At 33.9% G+C, this 20,998-nt stretch overlaps 1 protein-coding gene across 1 annotated transcript in view; it reads right to left on the bottom strand.

Moving 5' to 3' along the window:
• COQ3 (coenzyme Q3, methyltransferase) overlaps positions 1 to 20,726 on the bottom strand; it is a 30,676-nt gene extending 9,950 nt beyond the window's left edge. The window contains exons 1-3 of the mRNA XM_031964495.1: positions 20,453 to 20,726; positions 7,725 to 7,842; positions 6,293 to 6,442 (exon numbers count right to left, since the gene is read on the bottom strand). Of these exons, the coding sequence (XP_031820355.1) occupies positions 6,293 to 6,442; positions 7,725 to 7,842; positions 20,453 to 20,552 (368 nt within the window). The 5' untranslated portion in view covers positions 20,553 to 20,726. The remainder of the gene's footprint in view (positions 1 to 6,292; positions 6,443 to 7,724; positions 7,843 to 20,452) is intronic.
• Positions 20,727 to 20,998: the final 272 nt, after the last annotated feature.

The raw sequence follows: 20,998 nt of genomic DNA, 5'->3' as shown, positions 1-20,998 counted from the left end.
CAGTGCATAATGAAATAATTATGCAACACTTTTTGTATAGCAAAGAGCTGGAAACAAAATAATATTAATTGGGGAATGATCAAATGTACCTAACTACAAAATAATATTTTACTTTTTAAATGTTCTACATGCAATGAGTTCAAAAGTGAGAAATAATTCCAATGAGAAACAAACAGAAGAGTTGTCTTAAGATACCAAAAATTTAAATCTTAAGACATGTACAAATGATATAAAAAAGACTTAATTATTTAATATAATTAATTATATTTATTATATATAATTGTATATATTATAAACATAATTATATTTAATATAATTAATATAATAATAATTTAATCTATTAATTATTTAATAGAAAATGTAATAGTTCTATAAAATTAGTTTCAGGAGTGTATAAGCTCAAAATGAAGTGAGGTTGGACAAAAAAGTAAATAAAACACAAAGTGTTCGGTTTTTTTAATTATACTGAAGACTATTAAAAAGTTTCATTTTTTAAAACACCAATATTCTGAAATTAAATAGATAAGGAATGGATTGCTGATTTCAATATCATAAGATACTCCTCTACCAATGCAAGTCAGAACTTTTTCTGCAGTATATTATCTTAGACAGCTGCTTAGAGCATTGAGAGGTTAAGTTACTTGTCAAGATCACACAGCCAATATGTGATAAAGGCAATACTAGGATTCAGATTTTCTTAGCTCCAAAGCCAGTTTTCTTTCCATATACTACCATGCCTCTCAGAATATACTGTTTCTACAATACAACCACACATTATAGTGCCTCTCAATCTTTCAAGAATTAAAATTACCAAAAAAAAAAAAACCCAAAAAACTATGAAAAGACTAATAATGGGAATAAAGAAGTTTGCAGAATATTACCAAAACATGATATTTTAAAATAATTATGAGGAGCACAAACTTTGCTTTTTCCCTACAACCATAATAGTTGAAAAGCTAAGGTGAAAAATCAGTGTTAAAATCAGGAGATCGGGGTTTCTGATCCCTGATCAGCCACTTCTTTATTGTATACTGTTTTCTACTTATTTATATGACCTTTCTAAAAAAAAAATTTGAATTCCAATTTCTCTCCCTCTCCCACTGACTGAGAAAGCAAATAATATGATATCAATTAAATATGTGATATTACACAAAACATGTTTCCATATTAGTCATATTTATTCTTTCAAAAAAAAAGGAAGAAAAATAAAGAAAGTGAAAAAATTCCCCTCAATCTGTACTCAGAATTCATCAGTTTTTTCTGTGATTATGGATGGCATTCTTCATCATGAGTCCCTTGGAATTATCATTGCATTGAACAGAGATTTGCTGTGTATTCTTGAACAAATCACTTAGAAGGGACCTTAGAGTTTATGTAGTCCAACTCCCTTATTTTAGACATAAGTAAAATGAAGTCCAGAGAGATTTAAATGTCAATACTGCTTTCATGGTCTGTTTCCTCATCAGTAAAATGAGCAGGTGAACGCTTTCAAAAATTCAATAAGCACAAAGCATCAACTTTCATAAAACACACACCCTATCAATTTGTTATTGTTTTCAAATAGTATAAGTAAGGAAGTCTATTTTAAGTAAACTAATTTTTAAAAGCTACAACAATATGTTCATGTTGGGCATTTATGGAATTAATCCAAAGAATAGTTACAGTACTCCCTACAGGAAGAATAGAAGAAGAAACACTCATTGAAAAGATGTTTGGGGAATAGATAAAGGATAGAATGATAGACCTTAGATGGTACAAAACTGCAAACGGTTTAGAAACCTCCAAAGCAAAACAAGAAAATCAGTTCAAAGGGAACAGTATCTTCAAACCACACATAATTCCCATACAATGAGAGGAAATTAAAAACCAGAGTCATTTCTCATCAGAGCTAGAAAGAACCTTACAGATCACCCAGCAAGATTCTTTCATTTTTACAGACAAAGAAAGAGTGACTAAGTTAAATAATTTGCCTAGCATCACACAGAGTATGAGTGGAAGAGACACAGCTAGAATTGTTGCATGCAAATTTCTAATCCACTTTTCTTTACAAGAAAAGACATTTTGGATAATCATTTACTGTGCAGAGGTGAAAATCAATACATTCCTGTCAATCAAGATGAATTATAGGTAGTTCTTGCTTTTGTTTTTTTTAGACTTCATATCATTATTTACCAATTAGTTTATCTGTAGCATCTAACTTTCACTATTTTGGATACGATCCATTCATTCATTCATTACTTTCAATAGTTTTTGTTGTTGTTTTTTTAGTTCATTAGTCTTTGTGCATATCTTTTGATCCAGCAATACCCCATGAAGTCTGTATCCCAAAGAAATCATAAAAAAGATAAAAGGATCCACATATAAAAAATATTTATAGCAGTTCTTTTTGTGGGAGCAAAGAATTGAAAATTGAGGGGATGACCATCAATTCAGGAATGGCTAAATAAACTGTGATATATGAATCTAATGGAATTAGAATTAGAATTCTGTATGAGAAAGGATGACTAACAGATTTCAGAAAAAACTGGAAAGACTTATATGAACTGTTGCTGAGTGAAGTCAGCAGAGCCAGAAGAACAGTATACCTAGTCACAGCAGCATTGTATGATAATCAACTGTGATAGACAACTTTTCTCAGCAATGCAATGATCCTAAACAATTCCAAGTGACTTGTGATGGAAAATGCTAACCATATCCAGAGAAAGAACTATGGAATCAGATTGCAGATCACTTTTTTGTTGTTTTTTTTTCTTTCCTGTGGTTTTTTCCTTTTGCTCTGAGTCTTCTTTCACAACATAACTAATGTGGAAATATGTTTAACATGATTGTACATATGTGCTGTCTTAGGGAGAAGGAAAAGATTAGACTTCAAAATCTTAAAAAGATGAATGATGAAGTGGCAACTTACTTCATTTTGATTGGCAGGATTTTCACCTCTGCACAGTAAATGACTATCCAAATTATCTTTTCTTGTTGTAAAGAAAGTGGATCAGAAACTTACATGCAAAAGTTCTAGCTGTGCCTCTTCCACTCACACTCTGTGTGATCCTGGACAAGTTATTTAACTTACCTGACCCCCTTGTCTACATTACAAAGATGAATGTAATTGGAAAAAAATAAAATACTATTAAGTAGAAAAAAATAAAAATAAATTTCATCAAGTTTGTGTAAATTCAGTGAGCAAAATTTCACCATTCAAATACAGAAATGTATAAGCTAAATAATAACTGAGTGGAAGATACGGATTATGAATGAGGAATGATTTATTTTTTTTTTCCCTATACTGTTTCTTGATGATTTTAATGAGACAAAAAATCACTCATTTGGAGTGGGAATGGACCCCAGAGGTCATCCAGTTCAAGCCTTTCACTTCACAGTTGAAGAAACTGTTTGAGATCACAAAAGCCATTTCAGCTCTTAGGCTTCAGACTCATTGTATAAACTTTTCCCTCATTTGCAAACTTGCTTTCACCTTATAAATGTTTTCCTTTCTACTCCTTCCATCTTCCGGCTTCCACTAAGACCTGGTTCCCTCCTGATGACAAAGCCTCCATAACTTCTCAACTTGTTCTCCCAAATTTACTGGTAATGGCAGAGAAGTTGGCATCTTCCTTGTTCTTTAATACCACTTTCAAGCTCCCACTTTTATGCCATCATTCAGTAACCTTTTCTTCTCCAAGATTCACTCAGTTCATATCTATCACCCAATCAACAGTCTGGTAGTTTTGTCTACTGACTTCCAAGACCCTTCCTTTCCAGGAAGGAAAGAGTTTAGGGCCTGGTTTAAAATCTTTCTCTCCTCCCTAACTCCTACCCTCATAAAAGAAGACTTCCAATATTTATACTATCATCCCTCTAATATTCTGACCTCAAGTCTTTCAACTTATTCATTTCCCATGATATATACTTCCACTTGACCTCAACTACAAACAGAAATGGTCATACCCTTGACCTTGTCATCACCCACAAATGCACCATTCATATGTTCATGAATTTGGAAATTTCCTTATCTGATCACAAACTTGTTATTCTAGTTTTCCCTCTGCCTTTGCAAATTCATCCTCACTAATCCTCCACACTCTCATTCTCTTCCAAGTCATGGAAAAGTACTCTGTACTAACTACTTTTTCTTCACTTCTTCATTTTGAAGTTCTTTCAATTCAACTCTCAGTTCAACTCTACTTTGTCCATTTCTCTCAAATCCCTTGTCCCTTATCCTATTACTAATTTTGTTCCTACTTATGTGCTGCTGAACAAAGCTGGACAAAGTCATAAAATTATGATGAATGAGAACACAACAAATTTATGTTACATAATCTCAAGTGGGCTCTCACCATAACAAAGCAATATTTTTACCTCTACCTAATTGACTCACTATCCCACTCACCATAGTTTTTCCAAACCTTTTTTTAATCCCTGTTCAAATCTCCCAAATTTCCTCCTACCTCTACTCTCATATCTAACAATCTTGCTTCACATTTTACTGAAAAAAAGTAAGTCATTCCAGGAAAAGTTAATAATAAAATGTTATAGGGGATATAAGAAAACAGAGACATTAATGCATTACTGGTGGAGTTGTGAACTGATCCAACCATTTGGAAAAGCAATTTGGAAGTATACCCAAGAGCTATAATATTATGTCATACCTTTTGAGCTCACAGTACCACTACTGGGTTTATATCCCAAAAAGATTAAAAAAAAAAAAGGAAAGGAAAAGGACCCACATGTGCAAAAAATGTTTGTAGCAGGGTTTTTTGGTGGTGGCAAAAAAATGGAAATTGAAGAGATGCCATCAATTGGGAAATGGCTGAATAAGTTGTGGTATATGGATGCAATGGAATACTACTATTCTATAAAAAAATAATGAGCAGAAAAGTTTCAGAAAAGCTTTAAAAGATTTACATGAACTAATGCTGAGTAAAGTGAGAAGAACCGGGAGAATATTTTATGCAACATTGTATGGATGATCAACTATGAAAGACTTAGTTCTTCTCAGCAATACAATGATTCCAAGACAATTCCAATTGACATGTGATGGAAAATGCTATTTTTCTTTCACAACATGATTAATATAGAAATATGTTTAAAATGATTGTACATGTATAATCCATATCAAATTGATTGCTATCTTGGAAGGGAGAAAGTAAGGGAGGAGAGAAAATTTGGAACTCAAAGTCTTACAAAAATGAATGTTGAAGACTATCTTTACATGTAATTGGAGAAAATAAAATATGATTAAGTGAAAAATTAAATTGAGTCATTCACCAAGAGCTCTTTTTTCTCCCCCTTCTCTTCATCATCACCCATCTGTTGAGTTGTTACTTCATCTCCTGACTACATTTTCATTGGCTGTCCCTTATGCCAAGAAATATTTCTTACGGAAGATGGGATTTTATCCCCAGGACCAGATGGATTTACATGTGAATTCTACCAAACATTCAAAGAACAATTAGTCCCAATGCTTTATAAACTATTTGAAAAAATAGGGAATGAAGGAGTCTTACCAAATTCCTTTTATGACACAGACATGGTACTGATACCTAAACCAGGTAGGTTGAAAACAGAGAAAGAAAATTATAGACCAATCTCCCTAATGAATATTGATGCTAAAATCTTAAATAAAATATTAGCAGAAGGTGGGATTTTGGAAGGGACTTCAAGGAAGTCAAGAAGTAGAGATGAGGTTTGAACTTATTTATTTATTTGGTTTTGATTTTTTTGTGAGGCAATCAAGGTGAGGATTAGATTTTTTTTTTAATTTTTTAAGATTAAAGGAAAAAAAAATTACTGAATTGAAATGAAAATAGGGTCTTGGAGAAAGTCAGCAGAATAAGAATCAGAAAGTTGGAATCATAATATTAGCAAGGTTACTAAATTAATAAATATCCTCCAAAAAATATCTCAGCATCTTAGTATTTAAATTTTCTCAATTATAAAATGATCTGAATGTCATCTGACCACAGTCACTTCTAAGGTATTTAATTATAATTAATTAGATGGCTAAAAAGTACTTTACAAATTAATAGAGAAAAGATAATCCTATTAGATAATATTATTGATAATATAATAAAATAACAAAAAAAAAAAACATTCAAATAGCTTTGGAGAGATTCTAACGTCAAAAGCACAATACCAATGTACACTTTGTGCATTTTTACTCACAATTTATACTTATGAAGCTAAATATGTAAAAATAAGCATATTAAAAGAAAATAAATTTAACAGAAAATCAAGCGAATCAAGAGCTAACCAGAGTATCATTTAAGAAAAGTAAGAGTTTACCAAATAGTACCTAATAAATGGCACCCTTAAGTCATTCATAGAATGAAGAGGTGCATATGCTCCTTGCTCATCCCACCATTTGTATGCCAGGGCCTGAAATGTTTTCATCTCATTTGGATCCACTGTTGTTGAAGTGTTATGCAATCTCATTCCAATATATCTGAAGAATGAAACAAATGAATATATGAAATGCCAAAGATCTTCAAAATATAACATGGGAAATGTTACATTTTTGCTTATATTCATTAACTTTTAAAAAACCCATAGTCTTCCTTTCATATTCCCTTGTTTTATGAGGGAGTTCTGTTGATACCATCATAGATAATTTTCCTTGAAATCAAATCCTTTATAATAATGTATTTTCACTTTACTATTAAGTATGGAAAGGGCTTGCTTTCCATCTCTACTACTAAGTGAGGCTTTCCAAACTCATGCCATTAGACAGCACCATGATGATTCTGAAAAGCCCAGGGGATAATACAATTTTTGGCAAACTTGGAAAAAAGGGAATATGGTATATACTACTATGCGGCCATGTCTGGGGAATGGATCCTTTAACGGAAGATACTGTACAGAACAAAATCTACAAAATGGAATATTCTAATCCTTCTTCCTGGAGAGCTAGGCTATATATAATTGCTGTTTACTTAACACAAGACCTCAGAACTATGCTGTTTTGACTTGGGCTCACAATTTTTTAAATCTTTCAGGTCTGGTGGATCCTTTGAAGATGGCCTTTAAAAGTGTATAATGTACCAAAGCTTTTTAAAGTTTAGAATCAAAAATGTACCTGCACCACTGAGTTCTGTCCTCCAGCAGAGTAAAATCCATTACAGTGAAATGCTAATTTATCAAATGTTGGGGGATGCCAATTAGGCTTCAGCATGTCACATTATGTTTAGCTATACCTATACATCTTGAAAGCTAGGTACATATGTCTTTTTAAAATACAAACAGAACTCTTACTTAATATTATGTTCATCCACTTTTTTTCATACTTTATTATTCAATAACTTCAAAAAGACCCTTATGCAGAAAGCAAGGCTAGATACTTGGAAAATAGAGCTCAATCTAAATACTATTTTCTATTTTCCATAAAATTGTAAATTTTATTTTCTTAAACTAATACAATTATGCAAAAGTCCTTAGTTTAACTTTTAAACTGTATACATAGCCAATTTCTCTTTGACAAAAATAATTTATGATTTATATAACTCACAAAATACTGAAAGAAAAAGTGACATAAATTCTGCATTTTAATTTTTCAAAATTTTAAAATTCTAATTTTTAAAAATAAAACCTTCAATCAAAAACTATCATATTAGGACAAATTAGCAAACATCTCACTTTTAGGTGAGATGATAAATTATTATAATTATGATAAATAATTACATCTCCCCTCCAAATAAGTAATGATTATACTGATTCATCAAAAAACATACCTGTAACTTTTCATATTATCTGAGTAGGCAATAGTTATATTGTTAGATTTTAAACACATGATTCCTTTATCATTGAATAGCCAAGGTGTTATGAGCAGAGTCCTGTTGATTTGCTTTCCTGGATAAGTAGGAAAATAAAAAGCAAGAATAAAAAAAATTAATTTCCAAAGAATGATCCTTACTTATGCACAATATAATTTTATCTAGAAACTAACCAACACAATTCGTACTTCAATTACATCACAAATGACAAAAATTTAAGTAGATTTTTAAGCAAAAAGGAAAAAAAATTTTCAGATTGTACTCTATTTTTAAAAAGCAAAATTCTAGTTACAGCCATTTAATCAGAACTAGGTGGCTGAGTGAATAGAGCACTGAGTCTGGAGTCAGGGAGACATTTACTAGCTATGTGAGCCTAAGCAAGTCACTTAATTTTCTATTCACCTTATTCCACTGGAAAAGGAAATAGCAAACTACTATCTTTACCAAGAAAATCTCATAGGGAATATAGTCCATGGGATTATGAAAGGTCAGATATGACTGAACAACAACACTACAATTTAATAATGAGAATAATTAGAGTCTGTCCTCTTTTTTCTAACCACTTCTTTTCAAACATAGTAAAAACACCATCAAGAATATCATATTAAATTAGAAAACAGGGAATCCTATCTGAAGTCAGATTAACTTTCTCCCCTCAATTTTATGAAAATACACATGTTCAAACCTGTCCCATTTTTCTCCCATTTTTTACATTACTTGCTTAGAATAGATTGTATAATAGATACAACATTATACTTGAAGTCAGGAGATCTTGGTCAGAGTTTTGCTTCTATGTGATAGTAGGAAAGTCATTTAACTTCTCTAAGTTTCAGTTCTCTGATAATCCTTACACTGCCTATTTCTTCTTTACAGCATGTCTCAAAAGTTTTATGCAGTTTTAAACTTGAATAAGCACTATGATGCATTCAAGCTATGAAAGCTTAAAATTGCACTAAAGTTTTTGAGACACTCTGTGTGGATATTAATAATATTCACTATCTTTTATTTTAAAGACAAAACAATTATACAACTACCAATCAACATTCAATAAGGAAAGTGGTCTATTGTTTTCTTTCTCTGTTACTGCTCTCCCTTATTTACAAATCAAAAGCATATTTTTGTCAAAATTAATTTCCAAAGAATGATCCTTACTTATGCACAGTATAATTTTATCTAGAAACCAACACAATTTGTACTTCTATTATATCACAAATTACAAAAATTTAAGTAGATTTTTAAGCAAAAAGGAAAAAAAATTTTCAGATTGTACTCTATTTTTAAAAAGCAAAATTCTAGTTACAGCCATTTAATCAGAACTAGGTGGCTCCTTTATCTATTTTTCCTCCAAAAAAGTTTGTATAGTATTAGGATTGTTCCTTAATGTTACTTAAATGTTGGGCAGAATTTATTTGTTAATTCATCTGATACTAAAACAGCTCCTAGTTTTATTTTTAAGTTTTCTTCCTTTCAACTTTTTAATATCTCCTTTGATCTTCCAAGATTTCCATTTTGGTGTTTAAGTAGAGATTTTTAATTTGTTCTCTAATTTTTTTTTCTAGTAGCATCCCCAATTTATTGATCTGTTTTTTCTTTCTTGTTGATATATTCAGTTGATGATATAATTATCCTTTTGCTTGGGCTGTATCTCGCCAATTTTGTAATGTCTCATTTTTGTCATTCTCTTTAATGAAATTGTTGATGATTTCTACAATTTGTTCTTTGACCTAATCATTCTTTAGAATTATTTAGTTTCCAATTTTCTTTTCATCTAAGCTTCCATAATCTTTATTATATTATGGTCTGAAAAAGAATGCAATTTAAAATTGCATTTATTTAAATTTATTTGATTTTATATAATTATATATGTATATATTTAATATATTTAAATATATTAAATTAAAAATTTTTGCTTTTCTTCATCTGAGGGTTTTATGCCCTGATACATTTTTTTGTGAAGCTGTATATGGCTATATATGCCCTATATAAATGAGAAAAGGTGCATTCCTTTCTATTCTCATTCAATTTTCTCCAGAGGTTAATCATGTCTAACTTTTCTAAGATTTTTTTCATCTCCTTCACTTATCTGATTTATGATTAGATTGATCTAACTCTGATAGTTTTCCCTATTCTTCTCTCTTCCCCTTGTCCCAGAATATCCCTCTTTCTTACCTATCCAACTTTACTTCATTCCAATATAATTAACTCACTCTCCCACAATCTTTTTCTATGTAGAATTCTTCTAACTGCTGTAATAATAATAATAAAGTTCCTAGAAGATATAGGTATCATATTCCCATACAGAAAGGTACATAGTTGAACTTTATTGAGTCCCTTATGATTTCTCTTTCATGTTTACCTATTTATGCTTCTTTTGAATCTTATACTGAAAGTTAAATTTTCTGTTCAGCTCTGGTCTTTTCATCAATAATTTATTTATTATAATATTATTTAATATCAGGGCAATTTTCTTTGATAATCGATAATTTCTTGAAATATGATATATATACTCTTTCTTTGATTATGGCTTTTAGATAACCCAATAATTCTTAAAGTATCTGTTCTTGATTTGTTTTACAGATATGTAGTGGACAGGAACTCTGAAAAAGTATACTTAAGACTCAGTATGATTGATCATCATAAGTAATCTTACAAGGTATTAACTCAGTGGAATTGATAAGATAATGGTTCCCTAGTGATATAATTATTAGCTTATATTCAGTATGATGAATTGATGTAATTGTAATAGAGTATTTAAGAGGTCAGAATGTAGATTGCTGACTGGCTGACTGGCTGAGAGGAGAGATTGTAGACTGTCTGACTGAGACTTCTGGTGCAGATTAAGAGACTGAAGGAGACAATAAAGACTTTGGACTTTATTCTTGACTATTCTCATGGTAATTATTTTGCTGAGACCAAAGCTGGTCCCAAGGCCCTCTTATTCTCAGCAATTCAGTGATCCAAGACAATTCCATTCCTTTGTCTATATTTCTATCTGTCTATACCAATAGTCTGAGATTTCCTGAAGAGAATAAATAACTAATGATGGAATTTGGAGTATCAATTGGGTAGAAATCTCTTGATAAGGTGATGGAATTGGCACAGGGTATTACTTTCTTTCTTTCTTTCTTTTGCTTTTTTTCCCCTCCTTCCCCCCCCCCCCCCCCCCCCCCCCCCCCCCCCCGCCATTTTTCATTTTACTTTCTTTTGGCTTTGTTTTATTGTTTCTTGACATCTAATGGAGTCATTAGCTTCCATTTACCAATTCTAATTTTTTAATAAATTTTTTTTTCTAGTGAGTTTGAGTTTTTGTTCCTTTTTCCATTTGGAAAAGTGCTTTTTAAGGAGTCATTTACATCAATGATTTTTCCTACCTCTTTTTCCTTTTGGCCAATTCTGCTTTTGTATTTATATTAGTATTCTTCTATAATACTATTCTTTAGTATCTTTTCTGCCTTTTTTTTCAAAGCTATCACCAAGATAGCTTCGTTTGTTTTTCCCATGTCACCATGGTCAGGTTCTTTCCTTTGTTGTTTCCTCATTTTCTTACCCTATTTCTTGATTTGGAACTTTACATTAATGTTGGGCTCTGCTGCTATATGAGAGGCTTTGTCTCAAGCTTCAGGCTTTTTTGCACTGCTATTTTCAGAGCTTGTTCTGGGGTTCTGGAAGTTTACATTGCTTCCAAAGTAGTGTGATCTGGAAAGAGGTGTCTTTTGGCCTATATTCTGATCCTTACCAGGAAATGTCCTGGATCCCTTAGGATTGCAATCAATACTTTTCCTTCCTTGAGACCAGAAATGATACTGTTCCTCACGATTTTTGATTGCTTGGGACCAGAAGTGATATTGCCCCTCAAGGTTTTATTCACCTCTTGAGTAAAAGGGCTCCTCAATGCCTTTGAACTGACCCAGAATTGGATATATGAAATAGAGTATGACAAACTGTACCTGGTTCTTCACCCAGTACTAGCAGAAGGATACTCTGTAATCTCTTTCTGACCAGCTGCCAAGTTATTTCTGGCTTGAGAGCTCCTGAAGCTGCTGCTACTTCTGTCACCACCACCTAGTCCTACCACTAGTGTTTCATCCATGTTGGCCCCAGCCAATCTCGTCCCCCTTGTCTCAGATTTCTCTATTTCTTTTTCTCAACTCCTACATTGATCTAGGCTGAAAGAATGTCTCATTCTCAACTTTTATTAGTTCTACTATTCCTGAATTTAATTTGAGTTATTATTTTAAAGTTGTTTGGTGGGGAATGCTGAGAGAACCTAGCTGAGTGCTTCTATATTTTGTCAGCTTGGTTCTACCTCCACAATTTAACATGTTTTGGAAGTTATGAGTTAACCTTTGGGCTTGCTTTCTCATCTGTGAGTGAGGAGAATGCTTGGGATCCTGGTCAACTACTTGTGGCTAGTATAGTCTAGGAACATGTTTCCATTCCTCACCCCCTGCAGTTGCCACTACTGCTACTCTAGAGCTTAGGACCTTTGAAAGTAAGCTTTAACCATGAGTGGTAGCATGGCAGTGAAAATTATATTTCAAAGAAATGACATTGAATGTTTCCCTAATCTATTGACTTAATTATACCTTTGGAAACAGGAAAAAATAAAGTGAGTTAGTCAAATAGTAAGACCAATGGATAAAATTTGGCTATCTAGTACTATATTAGTGCTCAGAGAAATTTAAAAGAACTAAAGGAAATCCCATAATCTGTATGGTGTTTCTTCTATTGATGATTTAGGGAAAGTCATGGACAAGAACATAATCAGAAAGGATAGATCACTTACAAAGATAGAGGGAATACCCTTATCAATAAAAAACTTGAGCCAGTGAAATACTGGAAATATCCCTTTGGAATAGATAATGGGCTAGCTTGGGAAGTCCCAATGTGCAAGGTCACATAAAATACATTAGTAAAATGTAAGGAAATGATTTTTTTAAAAATTAGAGGGAGTGGGCAGAGAATGTGGAAGAAACTTCCCAGTTTTAACCTAAACAAAACATAATTAACAATATGACATAAAATCAAAAGTTTTGGGGGTAGAAGAGAGAGAGAGTGAAAGTGGGGAGTATGATAGCAAAGAGTTAAAAGTTGTTAAATCAATAGTTCTAGCAAATTCAGTTCAAAAATACATAGATATAAACACATATGTTTATGTGTGACATTAAATATATATATTTTTAATGTGTATTAAAATGTTTAACATATAAATTTAATATAATTAATTATTCATTTGTTTTGCTGTCATATCATATTACTTATTCATATTTAGTTTATAGTCTACTAAAGCCTTCAGTCTTTTTTAAACCAGCTACTGAATTAGTGTGTCTTTGGAAGAAAATTATTAGATCATTAGTGACTATATATAAATACATACATACATATATATACACACACATATATATATATGTACAATATAAATGGTATGATCACATATATTAATAATAGATATGTGAATAGAATATTAAAAGATATTGATCATATTATGTGATTATATTGTCATTAATAAAATGTTATATATTATTAAAGTATTTTGTATTACATCTCATATCCACATAGTGTAAGGGTATGTGTATGTGTCTGTGTCTGTGTGTTTGTGTCTGTGTGTGTGTGTGTGTGTGTGTGTGTGTGAGAGAGAGAGAGAGAGAGAGAGAGAGACATAGAGAAAGACAGAGAGAGATATTAATGGCTCAATAATTCATTTCACATACATAGTAACTCTGTAGCTGGTCTGAAAAAAATCCTAAAGTTTTAGAAGTTTGTAAAACCACATATAAGTAAACAATATGATGTGACAGACAAAAAAAGCTAATTCCAGGGCAACTAGATGGCACAGTAAATAGAGCACCAGCCCTCAAGTGAGGAGGACCTGAGTTCAAATGTGACTTCAGATACTTAATACTTCCTAGGTGTGTGACCCTGGGCAAGTCACTCAACCCCAATTGCCTCAGGAAAAAAAAAAAGCTAATTCCATCTTGCGCTACATTATAAGAGATACGGTTTTCAAGAATAAGGAAATGATAGTTCCTCTGTACTTTACTCTAGAGTGTTGTGTTCAGTTCTGGGTGCAACAATTTAAGTAAAGTAGAAAGCACCCAGGAAAGAGCTACCAGAATGTTGAAGATCCTTGAGTCCTTAAGTCCAAGTTAGGTGGGATTTGAAGAAGGAATTAGGAATGTTCAGGACAGGGAGCAAAAGATTCAAGGGTGACATGATAATTGTCTTCAAACACTTGAAGGAATATGTGGAAGAAGGATCAGATTTATTCTTTTGTCCCAGAGGGCAGAAGTAGGGACAATAAATGGAAAATTGTGAAGAGGCAAATGTAGGACTGATGTCAGAGAAAACTTCCTAAAAATCAAAGTTATACAAAAGTAGAATATGAAACCTTTGGAGGTGACTGAGTCCAGATGACCATTTATTGAATATGTTAGTGGCAGATTCCCTTCATGAATAGGTTGGACCAGATAACCACTGAGATCCTTTCAAATTCTGATGCTAAGTAAATGGAGCAAAGCACTTATAATAGGATTGTCTGTAGAATTGGAGCATAGCTTTTCCAGACTCCAACTCCCACAGCTTTCTAATATATCTTATGGCCTCTGAGTTGTTCTTTAAGATTTCTTCCAGCTTTAAATTCTATGATCTGAAGGGAATATGGTGGGTTAATTTTCTTGAGTTTCCCAAATCTCTAATAACACTGAACTGTTGGATCCTATGGCTCTTCCATATTTGATCTCCTAGAGCTCCTTCATTCTCTGGGTCCTGAAAGTTCCTAGACACCTTGGGTGGGAGTTATCCCTTGCAACATCTGTAACTTTCAGTATAAATAGTACTGAATATTGTTTTGATCTTGGAGAAAACTGTTCCAAAGTTGCCATTTAAACTAAACTACGGAAATAAAGCTAGTAAAGCCACAGTTAAGTCTCAGAAGACTTACAGCTATATAATTCTATGCTTCTATAAAGGGCACTGAATCAAGGTCATCTCAGCAGATGGCCCTCTATGCTGCCAAGTTTAATGTGCTCTTTGGGCTTATTTGATTCAGCAATGTGTTATTTTTTGTTGCATTCATCTCCCCACAAATAAAAAGCTATTAGTAATAATCAGAAGGAAGCACAAAACCTTCAGCTGGGATTTAATTTAATTTTATATTTATGCATGGTGTGGCAGGGGGAGGAGTAAAACAGTGTTTTTTTTTCTTTTTTTTTATGTATCAGTTGTTTTGTGTAAGAAGACTTGAATAAAAGAAAAAGAATGAAAGAAAGTAAAAAATATCATGCTTCAATCTGTATTCAAATAAATTCTTTGGAGGCAGATAGTATGCGTTATCATTAGTTCTTTGAGATGTCCTGGATCGTTGCATTGCTGAGAACTGCTAAGTCATCTCCAATTCTACATCATACACTATTGCTCTTACTGGGTATAATGTTCTCCTAATTCTGTTTCCTTTACTTTACATCAGTTTATATAAGTCTTAAGTTTTTCTGAAAGCATCCTGCTTGTCCTTTTTAATAGCATAAGAATATTCCATTACAATGATATACCACAGTTTGTTTAGCCATTCCTCAATTGACAGGCACCCCCTTAACTTGCAATTTTTAGCCACCACAAAAAGACCTCTAAATTGATGACACTATGATATAAATCTCTTAGAAATTACCAGATTAGCCATATGCCCTTTGGACAAGTTACATCATCTCAGTTTAATTGTCTCCAAGAAGAAAGGGTACATTCATTCATTCAATCATTCTATAAACATTTATTGATGCCTATTATGTGTCAAGAACAGGATTTGTTATGGGGTATCATTACTGCTTCCCTTCTCAATGACTGGAAAGAAAGAATTTGTAATTCAAAAATTTTTAAGTGAAATTAAAAACTTTTAACTATATTTCATGTGAAAAACTGGGTGTATTAAGAAAAAGAAAAAACTTTTGAGGGTATCTCTTGCTTTACAGAGAAAAACACATATAAAAAGCAAATGCAAAATAAAAACAAGTTGATTTTAGTAAGAATATACTATCAATTGGAAGAGTGAGTAAAGGAGCAGAAGAGGTTATAAAATCTTCCAATATAATGTAACACTTGAGAATAGCCTAGATGATAAACAAAGGTGAAGAGGGAATGAATTCCAGGGATGACAGCAGTCAGTACAAAGAAATGGGAGATGGAATGTCAGCAAACAGCCCAGCTGCTGAGAGAGGTAACATGAAGCTGTGTTGAGGGTAACATGCAATAACCTTCGAAAGTAATTCTTCGGTTTGTAATTATTTCTCACTACAAAAAGACTGCTAACTCTGAAGTGCCACCTCATAGCAAAGTTGTAAGGAATCCAGTAGCCTCCCCTCTCTCCCACCTCTGCCCCACTAAACTAAGAAGCTCCTAGGGAAAATCAAAATCCCTAGTAACAAGGATAGGATGCTGAAATCTACAAGGGATTCAATCTAAAATAAGATTGCTTGTAGCTTTCACTCTTTGCTATGCCAAAATCCGCTTAACTCTGAGATGATTAGGAGGTGCCCATAAAGTGGTACTTTAAGGTACCCATAAGGTGCTTTTAAGGCTGGCTAAATGTGTGATCAGCAAAATCTGGAAGCTGGTCCTACTGAAATCAAAATCAACACACACATGACTGGGGTGTTTCTGTTGAGGAATGGAGGCAACTCCCTTACCAAAAATGAATTATCTCTAAGGTAGCTTCTGGACCGAGATTCCCTGAGGCTGGGAAGCAAAGTTTTACCAGCCATTGGTCTCCAGAAATATTTTTAAATGCTTCCTGGCCTACACCACCTAAATAGCCTCCCCAAATAAGATAAAACATTGTCAGAAAATTAAGCAGGAAATGTTGCTGTTGCCAACAGTTTTAACCTCCCATTCCCTAATCAGGGTTAGGCAGCTGTGGAGTATGAAAACTCCCTGTAACCAGCTACCAATACCAAAGTGTTACTACTGGTGGAAAAAGGGTCTCCCCAAGGCTCCCTCTTCACAAAAATTTATGGTAAGAAAGAAGGGAGAAACCAGATAATGAAAAAGATCGTAGGAAATTCACAAGCCTAAAAATTAAGATCCTTTACAGAGCACAAATAAAGAGGGAACTGACTGGTTAGCCTGCTTCTACACAATAGTGTAGTGGCACAATAAAGCTAACTTGCTTTTTTTATGTCTTGCATTTTCCTCTACTGGATTTTAGTATATCCCAAACCTTAAAAAACTTTGCTCAAAACACCATCAAAAAAGGGGAAAATGGCGATTGTTAGAATAGACTGAAGGAAAAAAGGTACATTAATGTCCTGTTTGTAGAGAAATGAATTGGTTATTTACTCTGGAAAGCAATATGCTATTATGCCTCCAAAATTATTAACTTTTCCTATCTTTTGACAAAGCAATATCACTCTTACACACATGCCCCAAAGAGATCAAAAGCAAGCATATGTAAAAAAATATTTACAGCAGCTCTTTTCATAGCAACAAAGAACTGGAAACCCATTAGCGAGGGTTACAATATATGAAGGCAATGGAATACTACTGTGTCATAAGAAATGATCAAATGGAAGAGTGAGAAACCTGGATCAACTGACGCAAATTAAAATGAACATTTAAAGAAGAACAATTCATATAACAACATCAATACTGTCAAGACCAACCACTTTGAAAGCTATGATCACTGTGATCAAAATGTCCAAGATTCCAAAAGATAAAATGGTAGCAAGTATACTACCAACTTTTTTACAGAGAAATGAAACTTAGACTGAAGAATGAAATATTTTCTTTTTTTTGGATGTGACCAATAGGACCACTATATATTATTTGTTACAAGGGTTTCAGGGTTTTGTTTTGTTTTGTTTTTAATTGATATGAAGGGGATTCACAAGGAATAAAAAAGTGATTTTATTCATTGAAAAAAATTAACTAAAAAAAATTTTAAGTTCCTTGATACAATGACTATTTTTGTCTTTCATTTACCTCCACTACCATTCAGAATACTGATATGCCATTAAGTGTTTGCAGACTTACTTTTAAATGAAAACTGCTGTTTTTTATTTATGATAGCAAAGAAATAGAAACTAAGGGACTGGATGCTAAACTGGGGAATGGCTGTAAAATAATGGTCTAAGAATGTGATAATTTATGAATGTAATAGAATATTATTGTGCAACAAGAAATGACATGAGTTGAGACTTCTGAGAAGACTTGTGTGAACTAATGCAGAATACAATGAGCAGAAATGAAATAATTTATAAAATAAGAACATGGCTAGAGAACTCTGTCAAATTTATAAGAATATGAATTATTCTCCAAATGATAAAGGGTCAAAGAATATCGAATAGGCAGTTTTTAGATGAACAAATCAAAACTATATTCAATCATAGGAAAAAATGTTCTAAATTATTATTGATTAGAGAAAGACAAATTTAAACACTGTTGATAGATTATCTTATGCCTATAAGGTTGGCTAAAATGATAGAAAGGGAAAATGACAAAGGGGACGTGGAAAAATTGGGATACTAACATACTGTTGATGGAAATATGAACTGATCTAACCATTTTGGAGAGCAACCTAGAATTATGCCCAAAGAGTTATAAAACTGTTTTGACCCAGCAATATCATTGTCAAGTCTGTTTCCGAATGTAACTAGATAAAAAGGAATAGAACTTATATATTCTAAACTATTTACAGCAGCTCTCTTTGTTGGGGTAAAGTATTGTCATTGAAGGGCTGCCTGTCAATTGGGGAATAGCTAAGCAAGTTATAGTACATTATCATGATGTAATTGTGCTACAAGAAATGATGAACTGGTAGATTTTAGAAAAATGTGGAAAGATTTGCATGAAAAAATGAGTGAAATGAGCAGAACCAAGAGAATGCTGTATGTATAGAGTAACAACAATATTGTTTTAAGAAATATGAATGACTTAAGTCATTTTAAGTATTATAAATAATCAAATCAACTACCTTATTAAGGAAGATACTATCTGCCTCTAGAGAAAGAACTGACAAAAGACATATATGGTATGGTTTTAATACATATGATATACATGTATGTGTTACATATATGTGTTATACACATATATCTAATGGCTGCCTTCTCTAATGTGAGGTGGAGAGAGAAGAAAAAAATGAATGCATAACAGAGGACAAAAGAAACTCAGAAGGAAACACAGAAAGAAAAAATTTTCAGGCAGCTTTTAAAATTATAAGTATACATAGAGTGTTGCACATGTTTAACATATATTGGATTACTTGCCTTTCAGAGGAGGAGACATGGGGAAGGGAAGGAGGGAGAAAAAAAATTTGGAATACAAAGTTTTGCAAGGATGAATGTTGAAAAGTAGGCATATGTTTGGAAAATAAAAAGCTTTTTATAAAAGAAAGAAAATGAGTGCAAGGGATAATGTTGTAAGAAATTATCCTGGCATGGGTTCTGTCAATAAAAAGTAATTTAAGAAGGAAGGAAGGAAGGAAGGAGGGAAGGAAGGAGGGAAGGAAGGAGGGAAGGAAGGAGGGAAGGAAGGAAGGGAAGAAAGGAAGGAAGGAAGGAAAGGAAGGAAGGAAGGAAGGAAGGAAGGAAGGAAGGAAGGAAGAAGGGAAGGAAGGAAGGAAGGAAGGAAGGAAGGAAGGAAGGAAGGAGGGAAAAGGAAGGAGGGAAGGAAGGAAGGAAGGAAGGAAGGAAGGAAGGAAGGAAGGAAGGAGGGAAGGAAGGAGGGAAGGAAGGAAGGAGGGAAGGAAGGAAGGAAGAAGAAGGAAGGAAGGAAGGAAGGAGGGAAGGAAGGAGGGAAGGAAGGAGGAAGGAAAGAAGGAAGGAGGAAGGAGGGAAGGAAGGAAGGAGGGGAAGGAAGGAGGAAGGAAGGAAGGAAGGGAAAGGAAAGAAGGAGGGAAGGGAAGAAGGGAAGGAAGGAAGGAAGGAAGGGGGGAAGGAAGGAAGGAGCGAAGGAAGGAAGGAAGGAGGGAAGGAAGGAAGGAAGGAGGGAAGGAAGGAAGGAAGGAAGGAGGGAAGGAAAGAAGGAAGGAGGGAAGGAAGGGAAGAAGGGAAGGAAGGAAGGAGGGAAGGAAGGAAGGAAGGAAGGAAGGAAGGAAGGAAGGAAGGAAGGAAGGAAGGAAAATATGTAGTATTTATTTGAATAAAAAAGAACAAAATAAAAAAAAAAAAGATGTACATATATACATGCGCACATACACACATATCCCTTTGAAAGACATATTACTGCAATGAAAACCATGATTCTCATATAGAGATCAGATGATTATCTATGCCATCCACTTCCAGACAAGAGAGGATGAGCTATAAACACGGCCTCAACCGAAATAATTTGTCTTACTTGCAATGGTTGCAAACGTTTTGTTTTTAACGGGGAAGAAAATAGTTTGTTAGTTTAAAAAAAAAACTAAGGCTATAAAGCAGAAGAAAATAATTCTGGAAAGGTAACCTGGAAAGGTAATTCTTGGGAATAATTCTCCCAAGGTTACCAGAAGCTCGGAGGCAGAAAGTTCAGAGTCAAGGTTGCCCGGGCGGATTCTTAGGCCCCGCCCCCAAGGGACACTTTCCTCCGGAGTTCTGCAATCGCTTTCCCCTCCTTCCCCCGGACTCTGAGCGCGCGCCGGCGCACTTGCCACCACGGAGCTTTCTGCGAGCGGCTGGCTGAGTTGTGCCTAAGGAGCGGGGAGCGGCGCGATCGCCACCCACCTTCTAATCCTGTTGCCCAAGGCCAGTCGGTCCCTCGGCCTGCGCCGCGGCGCCCAGCCAGGCCCCAGGCACGAGCCCTCACGGCCCTCAGCCCCCACATCGCCGGTGTGCTGCTGCCTTTCTGGTCCCTCCCTTTCCGGTCCCTCCGGTAAACAAGCACCTTCTCCGCAAAGGTTCCAGATGAAGAGCGTGCGACAGTGTTCCGCCTCCTCGCGAGGAGGCGAGTGGTTCTTCCGCGCCTTCCTTGGGGATGGGTGGTCTTTTTTGGAAAGGGGAGGAGGAAACCAAGAAAGGCGGCACGATTTAAATCGCAAATCGTTCCACGAGTCACTCTTTTTTTTTTTTTTTTTTAATTTTTATTTTTTATTATTATTATTTTTTTTTTATTTAATAGCCTTTAATTTACAGGATATATACATGGGTAACTTTACAGCATTAACAATTGCCAAACCTCTTGTTCCAATTTTTCACCTTTTACCCCCCCACCCCCTCCCCTAGATGGCAGGATGACCAGTAGATGTTAAATATATTAAAATATAACTTAGA

The sequence above is a fragment of the Sarcophilus harrisii genome, chromosome 4 (genome assembly GCF_902635505.1).
Source record: "Sarcophilus harrisii chromosome 4, mSarHar1.11, whole genome shotgun sequence".
In the NCBI taxonomy this organism is placed as follows: domain Eukaryota; kingdom Metazoa; phylum Chordata; class Mammalia; order Dasyuromorphia; family Dasyuridae; genus Sarcophilus; species Sarcophilus harrisii.
This window is presented reverse-complemented; position numbering and strand designations above follow the sequence as displayed.